The sequence below is a fragment of the Leptonychotes weddellii genome, chromosome 2 (assembly GCF_054177405.1).
Source record: "Leptonychotes weddellii isolate Sample4059 chromosome 2, ASM5417740v2, whole genome shotgun sequence".
NCBI lineage: Eukaryota > Metazoa > Chordata > Mammalia > Carnivora > Phocidae > Leptonychotes > Leptonychotes weddellii.
The window spans coordinates 46,798,788-46,812,823 of NC_138370.1; the positions used below are offsets into that span (position 1 = coordinate 46,798,788).

The following is a 14,036-nucleotide window of genomic DNA, read 5'->3' on the forward strand; positions in this document are numbered from 1 at the left end:
TGCGCAAAAGATATCTTTTAATGGGAAGTCCTGATTAAATAGCCTGCTTCTGTTTAACATTTTAAATCATTTTATTGTTGCCTCAGCTTTTTATTAAACATGAAAATTCATATCATAAACTCTGCTGTGGTTTGCCTTCATGTACTCATTGTATGTCCCCCTCCCTTTTGTATAGGAAGCCAGAGATGTCAGTAACCCCATGTCTAACCGAGGAGGCAATGGATTAGCTGCTGGGGATGACAGATTCAAACCTGTGGTACCATGGCCTCATGTTGAAGGAGTAGAAGTGGACTTAGAGTCTATTAGAAGAAAAAACAAGGCGAAAAATGAACAAGAGCGCCATGCTGGAGGAGATAACCAGAAGGACATAATGCAGAGGCAGTTTCTCACATTTAAGCCTCAGACATTCACCTACCGAGATCCTGTGCTTCGTCCAGGGATCCTCAGTAACTTTGAACCCAAAGAACCTGAGCCTCATGGAGTGGTTGGTGGCCCTGGAGAGAACGCCAAGCCATTGGTTTTGGGACCAGAATTCAAACATGCAATTCAAGCCAGCATTAAAGAGTTTGGATTTAACATGGTGGCAAGTGACATGATCTCACTGGACCGCAGCGTCAATGACTTGCGACAAGAAGAGTAAGCACACATCCTCTTCTTTCTAAAATCGGGGCAATCCTTGTTTTGATAGGTGTTTAGTTAGATTGTTAGAATGGAGAAAATGTTTTTGCCTTTATTTCAAGGAAATTTTAAAAAAGGCTCTTCAGTCTGCAAAATGGCCAGAAGGAGGAGATCGCTTCGTTTATGCCATTAGATTGAAGGTATGACATATCAAATTCTGGGGGTTTTCCATCAGTGCTACTCACATGTGGTCCCTGGACTGGCACCAGTCTGTGAATTTTTTCTTTCCGGTCCACACTGAGAACGTGAACCACTGTGTACCACGGTGTAAACCAACCAGTAAATACTTTGGTACAAGTGACGATTTTTTGATAACAAAACTTTCTCGATGTGCTGATTTTCATTCTGGATCAAGCCCCTGTCTTATTGGAATAATAACAAATAGTAACGCTGCTTTAGATGGCTTCTATAGTTACCTAGATATTGATGTTTCCCTTATTTTTTTTTCTTAGTACCATACCTGGAAATCGGCACTTGCTGGGTCTATGCAAAAGGAATCCCCAAACAGATAAAACTCTGGCCTAAACTTTCAAATTATTTTCATGTAGCTTGATTTGTTTTTTAATTTAATTTAATTTAATTTTTTTTAAAAGATTTTATTTATTTGACAGAGACATAGCAAGAGAGGGAACACAAGCAGGGGGAGTGGCAGAGGGAGAAGCAGGCTTCCCGCTGAGCAGGGAGCCCAATGTGGGGCTCGATCCCAGGACCCCGGGATCATGACCTGAGCCGAAGGCAGACGCTTAACGACTGAGCCACCCAGGCGCCCCTCATGTAGTTTGATTTAAAATAAAGGATTGCCAACTCTTAACTTTTGATAGACAGTGGTTATTGAATGAACTCAAAGCTTTTCTCTTTAAGTTTATTTAATCCGGGAGCAATTGATTCCAATTCAGAGTAGAGGCTTGCCTGGTCATAAGGTTGCCAAATTTAGCAAATAAAAATAGAGGATACTTGGTTAATTTTGAATTTCAGATGAATAATGAAAAACATTTAGTATAACTATTTCCCAAACAGTGTATGGGACATACTTAAACTTTAGAAAATTGTTTTATCTGAAACCTGAATTTAACTGGGTGTCCTGTGCCCTTCCAGTCAGGGGTGAAGGGTGGTTGTTACAGAATTAGAACTGCCATGCGAGTACCCTTTAGGACCCGTGTGAGGCTCTGCAGTCCCTTATCCAGAGTGTGTCCTGGTTATCTAAAATACAGCACTTAAGCATACTGTTTAACTCTGTGACAGAAGGTTCTCTGAGAACCTGTCGATGGCGTTCTCATCACTGAGAAGGGAAGAGAAGGAGAGAGTAACATGTATTGCCTTTCTACTACATGCCAGGACTTACTATAGGTTCTCTTACTTAATTCTTACAACCAAACTGTGAGAGTTTTTACCTGTGTAGGTAGTCTGAAGCAGGGAGCTCTGACTTCTGTGTATTTGCCCAGCCAAATGGCAAAGTTGTGGTTCAACCCAGGGTGGTTTGCTGTGAAAGCCCTATCTTTCTACCACCTGTCACCTCAAGGTAGGTCTTTCCCCGGGTGATATGCCTCTGTGCCATGTTATAGTCAGTTGGTGAGCTTAGTGTAGAAATGGAGATTGTTAGCACATGAGCTATTTATAAAGACAGATCATTAAAAACACCAATATAAATCTAGCTCACTTTTCAGTATAAGAAATAGGCTAAGAAAATCAAATGACCTATAAGACAGAGAAGTACATGCCTCTGTGCCTCTCTCCTTCACCCCACACATCCTTTCTGTCTGCAAGATCTCTAGCTTCTGCCACCAAAATACGTCTCAGAGTAATTCTGAGACACGATCTTTCATCCCCACTAACCACCCAAGTCCAGGCCACCATCATCTCTCTTGGAATCCCGCAAGGATCTCCTTCATGCTTTCTCCATTTTGACTTCTGCCTCCTACGTATTCCCACAGAAGCCAGTGTGGTTATCTGAACCACACAACTCTAGCTTATCTACAACGATTCTTTGCTTTCCCGGGGCACTTAAAATAAAACCCAAACTCCTAAGCAGCAGCCGTGACCCTTCCCTGCCTTGACAACCTCCTCTTGTTACTGTGCCTCCTCGTCAGGGTGCTCTAGCTGGGCTGGCCTTTCCCAGTCTCTTTGCGTGTGCTCTTCGCTCCTCTGTGGGGATGTTCTCCCTTCCTGTGGCTGGCTCCTCCCTGTTCTTTAGGTCTTAGTAGAACCTCTCTAACCATGCTGTCTGATTTGCAAATGCCTGCTTTGTTTTTTAATACTGCTCTCTGGCCATTTCATTCATAGTATATATCTAATTTTATAATTTATCAAATTTATATAGGTATTGGCTTATTTAGTTGTTCATCGACTGTCATTCTTACTTAGTGATAAGGTCCTGGGAGCAAGGAATATGCCTGTTTTCTTCACCAGCTGCTTCCAGTAGCTGACACCCAGTTGGTAAATACCTGTTGAGAGAATGAGCGAATGAATGAGTGGAATCTGCTAGGGTTCAAATCTTGACTCCATTACCGGCTATGAGATCTTAGACCAGTTACTTACCCTCTGTAACCCTCAGTTACCTAATCCTTAAAATAGGTCTAACAATACCTATCTCCCCAGATTGGCATTGGAATTAAATGATGTAATAGGCTAAATGTCTTTTGTCACAGCCTTGGTGGTTAGAAACTTAAGTGTTCTGGAATTATTATTATTATTATTATTATTGCTGTGGTACTTTCTTCAGGTCACATACCTTGTCAAAATTTTATTTTATTTTATTTATTTTTTTTAAGATTTTCTTGTCAAAATTTTGATGGTTTCAGTTACTATTTAACTTTGAGGTCCTCTGTTGCTTTTTGGAAAATGCAAATGTCACACACTGCCTTATCTTCATCATCTCATTTGTACTTGTATCTTCCATGATGACAAAGCCTTCACCTCTCCTGTGGTAAGTTTTTTTAGACACACCAGTTGCTGCCCAAACCCCCAATCTCTCTGAGTTCTCCTTGCTCTCATATAACTTCCTTCCTTTCTCTCTCTCCCCTGTCCTTTCTTTCTTGCCTTCCTCATTGCATCCCTCTTTCCCCTTCTCTTTCCTATCCCTTCCTTCCTTCTTCCATGCTGCACATAGGCTGATCACTTCCCGTGTTCTTTTCTCTTGCATAAGTACTTAGAAGTAGGATATTGCATGTTTCTGTGTATCATTCCTTTAAGTACAGTGTCCCCAGTCAAACAAAAGGACCCGAGACTATCTTAGCAAACGCTCCTTAAGCCCCTCTTTAAACTTTTATACTAGTGAGAAAACTCCTTTATGCTTCAAAATACTCAAACATTATAACCCCCAGAAATTTTTGTTTTTGAGAGAGAGCGAGCGAGCGTGAGAGCGTTCGGGAGGAGGAGCAGAGGGAGAGGGAGAGAGAGAATCTTAATCAGGCTGCACGCCCAGTGCGGAGCCTAGGCTAGGCTTGATTTCATGACCCCGAGACCATGACCTGAGCCAAAATCAAGAGTTGGATGCTTAATTGACTGCACCACCCAGATGCCCTCCCCTGAAACTTTTTTTTTAAACTGAATCCAGATTGGGGCACCTGGCTGGCTCAGTCGTTAAGCGTCTGCCTTCGGCTCAGGTCATGATCCCAGGGTCCTGGGATCGAGCCCCGCATCGGGCTCCCTGCTCCGCGGGAAGCCTGCTTCTCCCTCCCCCATTCCCCCTGCTTGTATTCCCTCTCTCACTGTGTCTCTCTCTGTCAAATAAATAAAGAAAATCTTTAAAAAAATAAATAAATAAACTGAATCCAGATTTTTTTTTTTCCCCAAGATTTGATTTATTAGAGAGAGAGAATGCTTGAGCAGAGGGGGAGGGAGACAGGCAGAATCTCCAGCAGACTCCATGCTGAGCACCGAGCTCATCATGGGGCTCAGTCCCACAACCCTGAGATCATGACCTGAGCTGGAACCAAGAGTCAGTCACTTAACTGAGCCACCCAGGTGCCCCGGATCCAGATTATTTGTAAAACTTGATTCTTTCTCATACTTAAAAAGAGAGAGAGAGAGAGAGAGGGGCTTAATTCCTCTTTGAACACTGAAAATTTAATGTAGAATAAATAATTTCTAAGTAGAGTTATTCATAAATTAGGAGGTGGATAGTCTTAAGAATTTAATCTAAAATAAAAAGGCCAACAACAAATAAAACATCCCTAAATCTTACGTATTATCCAATATGCCTATTAGCACTTCTCTCCTTTTACTGGAAACGTATTGAAAACATAGCATGCGTCCATCTCACACACATACAGCCCCCCTCACGCTCATCCCACATGGAGAATATGCCACACAGAGCCCACCAGAGACCGGCTTGGTGTTGCTGACTTTATGCAGCTTTGGAATATAGGCCTTATCAGCCCTGTTCTCTTGCATCCATCAGACATTTATTCATTTATTTTTTTAAGATTTTATTTATTTATTTGAGAGAGAGCACAAGCAGGGGGAGCAGGCAGAGGGAGAGGGAGGCCACTGTACAGTCTGGCCCCGTTGTTCTCCGGCCCCACCGCCCCCCTTGCCCGCACGCTCCTGCTTCTGCTGTTCCCTCTGCCCGAAAGCAAAGTCAGCCTCTTCGCCGGGCCTGACATTTATACAGCCGGCCCTTGAACAACACGGGTTCGAACTGCACAGGTTCACGTAGACACGCGTTTTCTTCCAGTATAGGAAATGTATGTTCTCTGCCTTATGATTTTCTGTCTTTTTTTTTTTTTAAGGTTTTATTTGAGAGAGAGAGCACACACATGAGCCAGGGCGGGGGCGGGGGAGGGGCAGAGGGAGAAGCAGGCTCCCCGCGGAGCAGGGAGCCCGATGCGGGGCTCGATCCCAGGACCCCGGGATCACGACCTGAGCCCAAGGCAGACACTTGACCGATTGAGCCACCCAGGCGCCCCTCCATCAGACATTTAAGTGAGCCACCTGCCAAGCTTGGAAACCAATCTTTGGGGCTATTGGTGCAGATGTGACGTCTGACACTGTGGTTAACTTGTTTGTTCTTGTGGCTGTCCCATAGTCATCTCAGATGAATGTGCTCTACTGTAGAAGCAAGGTGGAGCTGCCCAGCTGCCAACATGACTCACACTTATGTATGTTACACCTTTGAATTGCATGCACTGGCTGAGTAATTTACTGGCTGTTGATTGCTTGTTAAAAGAGTGAGTAACTGTATTTTGAGTGAACTGGAGGCCTACTTCTTTTTTAGAAACTTGATCCAAGAATGACTTCACCTGCCTTCACACACAATTTCCTATAAAAAAACACATACAGTTTTTTTTCACAGTTCAACAGATATCAAGTGTCTCCAATAAGCAATACACTGTGCTAACCTATCGGTTGACAAAATACAGTCCCTGCCTTCAGGGGGCTCCCCACCTGCCCCTGGGGAGAAGGGAAAGAAATCCATAACATAAGAGTCATAGGAAAGGGGTGAGCAAAATGATGTGGTTCAGAGCGGGGAGGGGCACGTGAAGTTAAAGGAGTCGGAACAAGATTGAGGGAGGGGACACCAGGGCTGAAGCCTGGAGGATGAGTAGGGTCTTCCCAGGAAGATTTCCAGGTTTAGAAGATATAAAGACAGGCAGTGACTAGGAAAAAAGCAAGTGGTGTAGGTATATACTTGGATCGGTATGTGTAGAGATATTGGTAGGATAAGTAGGGTCATGTTTGGAAGACCACAGGGCCACGCACAAAGTCTACTGATTGGTGGTCAGGAAAGGACCACCGAAGGTTACACAGAGAACCTTAGGAATAGCAGACTGGTAACGGTGTCGAGAATGGATTAGGTGGTGGAGAGCCGTTGGAGGGTGAGTAGCTTTAGAACAGGAGCTTCAGCAAAGGTTCCAGGACCAGAAAAAAGGGAGACTCGGTGTAAGAGAACAGAAGAGAAATAAGAGAATCAGTAGGCCTTGGCAGCTTGGTAGAGTGGAAGGAGGAATCAAAGATAAATCCAGTGCTTGGAAGGGCAGTAACACAAAGAATGACGCTATTAACAGGAAAGGCTGGTTGGGATAGAGCCGGCCGCTCTGCTCGAAGCTCAGTGACCTAAACTACTTCTCTCCCCAGCTTTAGATGAATTCATGCAGAGCCCAGCAGGATGGGGAGCCTGCATGTGGGGAAGGGTGGAATGATCTGTTTGTGAATATGGTAGATTTTCTTCAAATAAAGCTCCAGATTTTATTTCCCCTACTGTGAACTAACTGATGCAAATACATGGAAATTATTCTTGCCCTTTTTCTGCCTAAGAAGGCAGACAATCAGAGGTATATAATCCAAGCTGTTTTGTTTCAAACAAATGAATTAAATATTTTGACTTGTTGAGCAGATTCATCCCCGAATATTTAACCTTTCCTCCTACCTACACACCAATTGCATTTTTATTTTGTTGGAGGCTATCTTTGTTGCATTTACAAAGTGAAATAATAGATGTTAAAGTGCTCCAAAAATTCTAAGAGCTATGCAAATGTTAATATGATTAATTGTTAATAACTTTCTTAAGCTTGTCTGTGGGAAATTGAAGGTTTTTTTTTTTTAAAGAAATTTTACATTTACACTCATGCCTTATATACCAGACAATTCTCTTCTTACCTGATACCAAAATAATCATGTTTACACTCTTATTTAAGGTGAATTGTGATCATGAGCTTTTTTTTTTTTCTTTCTCTATTTGTGTCAAAGGCTTTCTTTGATACCTTTGTTTATATAGTGCTATAATTTATAAAACAGGTGCTATTTTCAAAACATTTATTTAGTTGAAATGGTATAGGGTTCCTTTTAAATTTCAGTTTCTATAGATGACCCATAGGTTTCAGTTAGAGCTAACTAAAACTCTGAGCTGGTCATCAGATGTTAAATTATTAGAATAAGGTATAAACCCGATATACACATATATATGTGAATCGTGTACATGCATATGGATTTCAGCACTTTATCCCAGTTTCTATTATCGGAATATATGATGGACCCCATCCAGACTGCACCGATCACAGTTACTAACACATGGTCCTTTTCTCTCACAGCTGGCCCAAGATGTGTCCCATTTTTTCAAACTACAGTTTGGCAACCGTAGATCTAATCTGTAGGAAGCACATTTGAAATTGGTTTCAGATGAGCCATGATGGATATATTGCTTCTTTTTTGTCCCAAAGGTATTACTTTCTAACTGGCTTGAAAATTTTTACTCTTAGAAGCCACTTTTTATGAGTTCAAAGGTTTTCCAGATTAACTTTAAAAATAAATTGTGTTCTAATGCCCAGTTTCTCTTTTTCCTTTTCCTCCAAACACACACATATGAACTCCCACACACACACACACACACACACACTTTGCACTTTGGAGTTTTCTCAGTTATGGGGGCAGAGCTGATTTTTGTTTAAGGTCCTGACTGTCAACAGGAAATGTATTTAGCCAAAGTGGAATTATTACAGAGATCGGGGGTAACATAGGTCATCTCAATTTCCACAGCAGTTGAGAAGGGTACCACGTTCATAAAGTGAGCCTACAAAAACTGGAAATAGAGGGAATTCGCTCTAAGCCACCATGAGCAGAGTAGCAGTAAATCTGGCGTGCTGCGCTCTCCTTGATAGTGTTCTGGGATGGCTCACTTCCCTTGGTGGAAACATTCTTCTCCTGCCCAAGACCTCATTTGGTTGATAAAGTCCTTCCCATTCTCTAGTCATTCTCCAAGTTGCTCTATTGAAAAGGGACTTAGCTTCATTTCCCCTGCCCTTATCTCCCCCTCCATCCCCACCACCAGCGGTATAAAAGTATAAGGTATGCCTGATGAAAAATTATAAACTCAGGTGGCTCATTTTTGTTTTTTTCAAGTGCTCTGCCCCCAACCAGGAATTTAGAGTAAGTTCCCCACAGGCTAGTTAGAAAAAATAGAGAGGCACCACTAGCTAGCCCATAACATCCCACCCCAAAGACAGACAATTTCAGGGAAAGGAAAATCTTGACTCTTTTCTTTTTTTTTGCCCTCCTTAGGATAAGTTTCCCACCCATGCGGAGCATTGCCATGGAAGTTAAGGGATGTTTTTTTGTACCTTCTCCTACTAGAGCATCTCAGTTTTGGAGCTAACAATCATTTCAAAGTGTTTAGTCCTTGTCTTCTGCTACAAGGTTATGAATCCCTTATAGACCCAGGCATGTCACAGTGCAGTGTGGGTGCCTGAACACACGTCCCCTCCCCCAGGGGGTTGGCATGACCTGCTCTGGTAGTTTAGCAGCTCAGACAAGCAGAGGCAGCCAGGACCATTAGACACAGCCTGTTTATTCCTGTGTGTGTTCCCTTAATGCATATCGGCTCTTGTGCGTTTGTGGAATGGTATCAATTCCGTGCAGACGTGCTGAAGGTTTCTACATCTCCTCCTGAGTGTGAGTGTTTGGAAGTGATCAAGGGCAAGGTTTCTCACAGAGTGACGCTGACAATGTATTTATGAAGGCCTTAAGAAAAAAGCTGACAGCCCTGCCGGAATACTTTCCTTTAGTTCAAGAAGCGGGGGCGGGCGCAGTTTGTAGTGGCTCCGAGATGGTCCTAACTAGACTTGCTACTATATTAGGCAGTCTGGGGAAGCTGCCAGGGCATCCAGAGAAGCTGAGAGGAAATGGATTGGTGAAGAAGGGTACCTCTGGATCGGACTTTTCATTTTGGCGAAGTTGCTCTGTATTAGAAGCAAATGTCCCCCAGGACCTACAAGAAGGAAAACACCAGCATCCGGGTTTAAAGGCTACAAAGAATGGCCTATAAATGTCAGTGGTGATTTTAGCTATACTGATTGATTTTGTTCTCCTCGGGGTTCTGGTCTCGACGTTCCCTAAGTTTGGATTGGTCTGGTCCTATCCCTATTTTTCCTTTAAGCCCTATTTTCTTTTCTTTTTTTAAATACATAATTATGCAAAACAGGCTTACCAGGAGATTACCTATCTGTCTATCTGTCTGTCTGTCTATCGACCTGTCTCTATATGGCATTGTAGCAGAAGTGTCTGTATTGTACCTAAGTGGTAGTCAAAGCCAAACTTGTGGACGTAGGAGCATAGTGTGACTGCGAAGTCATAATATAAGGTTTTCCACATTTAAGATGAATTATGTACATGAATCTGGTTAACTGTTAAGCCAAGCATGAACAAACATTTAAGGAAAGGAAGAACCCTACCCCCTATTTATTCCGGAAGCCCCACAACCATTCTGGAAGATAGTGCTCATGTTGGGCCACACATTTGGGAGAAACTTTGGCCAGTTTAGAGCCAGGTCTCACTGTTGTCGTGATTGGTTGTAAAAACCCGAGGTGACAGCCTCACCCTTCCACATGGACACATGCAGGTACCTCTGGGATATCCCGTAGAAAGGACTCGTTTTGGAGAAAAGCAAAAAGGAGGATATGGGAGAGATGGCAGTCTTCGAAAGTGGTTGCATCAGGTCAAAGCCTTCCTTCCTCTTGATTGATTGAGTTTCAGGCTGACATCCACTCCTCAGTCTGTGGGGCAATTTTGACAGCTCTCCCATGGTAGAGACAAGTCCTCGGGGGAGCGCTGTAAAGCAGGATCATCAGTACCAATTCTTTTCATAAACAAGTATTGTAGAAGTAGTAAGATGAATAATTTGTTGTACAACTTCTTCAGTGCACTTTTAAGTTACTTACCTTTGCTCACTTTAAGCTGAATATTTAAAAAAAATGCACTTGGTACATTGCAAATAGAATTACTCTTATCATTCTTGCAACACGTAAGGTGAACATGCTAAAAAGTAGACAGGTCAAGCAAATTGCGTGAGTTAAAATTATGTTAAAATACAGTTTAGGTTCGGTAATACCTAGGAAATGGCCTGTAGTTTTGCTCTCCTCTTCACGGCATCCCTGCAGCGAGATTCCACTCTCCAAAATGTAGTCAATGTGTAGGAGGAAGATCACATTTTTAATAACCTAGTAACTTATTTTAGAATGAGCCATGCCATTTTAATCCAAAGGAAAATATCCACTCATTCTCCAAAATAGCAGGTCCCAGTGAGCAAATCAAAAAGCAGGATAAAACGCTCTGGAGAATGATTTGAGAACCTAAACTGCATGTTCTTACGACCCTGGAGATGCACTGCTGTCACTTTAAAGAAAGGAGTTGTAAAGTCTTCAGCAGAAGCGAATGTGAACAGCAGACTGCTGTGTTTCATCTTCTGTGAGGCAGGAGCTCCCTCCAGAGCCACAACAGACTCTGCTGCAGCCCTGCTGGCGGGGTCCCTCCCTAGGAAGAGAGAAGGAGAGAATGGGAAAGGAGCAATGGAGGAAGACAAACTCTTTCCTGAAAGTTTTTATTGAGGCGTGTGTGAAGCACAGCTTACTGGGAAAGTAGCATCAGGTAGTCAGTCTTACTTAAAACCAAGCAAAGAGGGGCCCCTGGGTGGCTCAGGTCTGCCTTGGGCTCAGGTCATGATCCCAGGGTCCTGGGATCGAGTCCCGCGTCGGGCTCCCTGCTCCACAGGGAATCTGCTTCTCTTTCTCTGCCTCTTCCCCTCCCCCCAGCTTGCGCACGCTCTCTCTCTTTCTCAAATAAATAATCTTTTAAAAAAGTAAAATCAAGCAAAGAAGAGTCTGCCAGGCAGTCAGTGAAACAGCCTAGATTGGGTTTGACTGCTTCATAACCTTCTCTAGCTTCTGTCGTATGTGCTAGTCTCTGCCTGCACAGCCTCAGATGCCGGACGTTAGGGCTAGGGGCAGGACCGGTTGGAATTAACGCTGTGCCGGGGGGCATATGCCGCAGACCTAGACAGACACAGAACCTGCCTAGGGCAGGTTCCAGCCCTAGGGCATTTATTTATACTTTTTTATATGGCTTTTTGGGAACTATTTCTCACTTTATTTTTTAAAGGTTTTGTTTATTTAACAGAGAGAGAAAACAAGCAAGCAGGCAAAGTGGCAGGCAGAGGGAGAAGGAGAAGCAGGCTTCTAGCTGAGCAGGGAGCCCGATGCAGGGCTCGATCCCAGGACCCCCGGACCATGACCTGAGCCCAAGGCAAACGCTTCACCAACTGAGCCACCCAGGTGCCCCTTCTCAGTCACTTTAAATGCAGTATAAGCTATGTTTACCACTTCCACGGAATTAACTCTGTCACTGTGATGGTGCTTTGCTCCCTTATTTCTCTGATACAGCAGGTAATGAAGACAGAGGGTCCTCAGTAAATGACAGGATCAGTAGGATCAGTAGCATCACTGTCCACTTTATTGAGCACCTACTATATGTCTGGCAGTGTGCCGGGGGCTTTAATACACTATCTCCAATCTTTACAACCATATTGAAACAGTGCATATTTTTCCCACTGTGTTTTTAGGTGATGTACCTGAGGCTCAGAGAAGTAGGTAATTTGAAGGTCACGTAACTATAAGATGGTGGCACTGGGATTCAAAATTGGGCTTCTAGAGCACATTGCCTTGTTAGTGATGCTAAACTAATGGCCAAGGGGGGTATGTTACAGGACACTACAGTGTGTTAACTTTCCTAAAAAGAAAAATGGAGAAAGTTAGGAAAAGGTAAAAGGCAAAGGCTTTTTTTTTTTTTAAGATTTTATTTATTTATTTGAGAGAGAGTGACAGAGATAGCAAGAGAGAGCACAAGCAGGGGGAGTGGGAGAGGGAGAACAGACTCCCCGCTGAGCAGGGAGCCCGATGTGGGGCTCAATCCTGGGACCCCGGGATCATGACCTGAGCAGAAGGCAGATGCTTAACCAACTGAGCCCCCCCAGGTGCCCCAGGACTTTTTATCTCATTATTGCAGAATGTTTTTCTGTCCTTAAGACAGTGTTTCTCAGTCTCAGCACTATCACCTTCTTTGTCGTAGGGGCCGTCCTGTGCATGGTAGGATGTTTATCAGCATCTCTGCAGTCTACCCACTAGATGCCAGGAGCACACACACCCCTGGCCCTGGTTGTTGTGATAGCAACAACAAATATCTCCAGAGTTTGCCAGGTAGGGCAAAATCTCCCCTGATTAGGAATCACTGCCCTAAGAAGTCAATCAACGTAATGTTTCAATAGGCAGGGTGAGGGTGGTGGTAATATGATGGAAAGAACAAAGATGGGATTTCTAGCATCGTGGAAAAGAATAAGCACAGATTGATTGAATGAGCCAAAGAAATAGGAAGACCTGATCCTTGGTAAAATGAAGTTAGGAGAAGTGGAAGATTTTGTCATGGGTCTCAGGCCACCTTGGGGCAGAATATCCATGCATTACAGTAATCGTTCATAGATACGTGGATATCTCTTTCACTTTTTTTCCGTGTAACAAATACTGGGGGTGCAATGCACGGAGCCACCCTTTATTCCACTGTTAAAAAAAAAAAAAAGATCCAATCCTGCCTTTTATTTAAACCCACCTTTCAGTCAGTGGTGGCCACTGATGACGTTTTCAAAATTGAGTGCATTTTGTCTGAACTTTATCCAAAGTTATTCAACCCATTCTTCTCTTGAATTATCTCCTATTTCTATTCCACCCCCCCCCCTTTTTAAATCTGGACAATTACTAATACTTGTTGGGGAGGGAAATTATTCTAAGTAATAAATAGTGACAATGCCTATGTTATTAACCTGCAAAGATAATTTTATACTTATTAAGACCATTGTAAGGCAGTGATCTTTTAGTTATGATTAGCAAGTATCAGGATGAATTATGAAAAGGTAAAACCTATAACAAAATATCTGTTTAGTGACTTGGCCTGTTCAGAATCTATGGACCAGCAGTTCTTCACCTTTTGGTCTCAGGCCCCCTTTAAATGCTTAAAAATTATTAAGAGTCCCAAATTATTAGACTTCTATGTGGGACGTATCTATCAAAATTTACCATATTGAAATTAAAGCAGAAGTTTTAAATTATTCAGTTAGTAGCGATAAACCCATTCATTACATGTTAACACATTTTATGAAAGAGAAATTTTCCAAAATGAAAAAAAGTGTATGTTAAGAGTAGAATTACTTTGCATTTTTACCAATTTCTTTAATGTCTGGCTTCTAGAAGGTATGTAGATTCCAATATCTACTTGTGCATTCAGTCTATGCCCATATGTTGTTTTGGTTGAAATAAAGAAAATCTGGCCTCGCACAGATATGTAATTGGAAAAGAGGAGTATTTTTAATAGCCTTTTCAGATAATTGTGGATATTCTTCCTTGATACTGTGCCAAAACATAACCCGTAGTAGTTTTTGAAAAATAGTTGCAATGTAGAATCTGCAACTATACCTTTAATACTCTGTTGTTAGTCCATCTTGCACTTTAGTCTTTTCCCTGTGAATGATGTAACATCACCTGTTCATATCCCGAGTAATGCAGATTTTCCATGTATTGACAGTTTCATTACATATATCATCATCA

At 42.7% G+C, this 14,036-nt stretch overlaps 1 protein-coding gene across 3 annotated transcripts in view; it reads left to right on the plus strand.

Annotated features, from left to right (window-relative positions):
• The window catches only part of LOC102731379 (N-acetylgalactosaminyltransferase 7), a 130,514-nt gene that overhangs the window by 74,531 nt on the left and 41,947 nt on the right, over nucleotides 1-14,036 (plus strand). For all 3 annotated transcript variants that reach the window (XM_081810989.1, XM_081810985.1, XM_081810991.1), the window contains one exon: nucleotides 176-636. In XM_081810989.1, coding sequence (XP_081667115.1) covers nucleotides 176-636 — 461 coding nt within the window. The remainder of the gene's footprint in view (nucleotides 1-175; nucleotides 637-14,036) is intronic.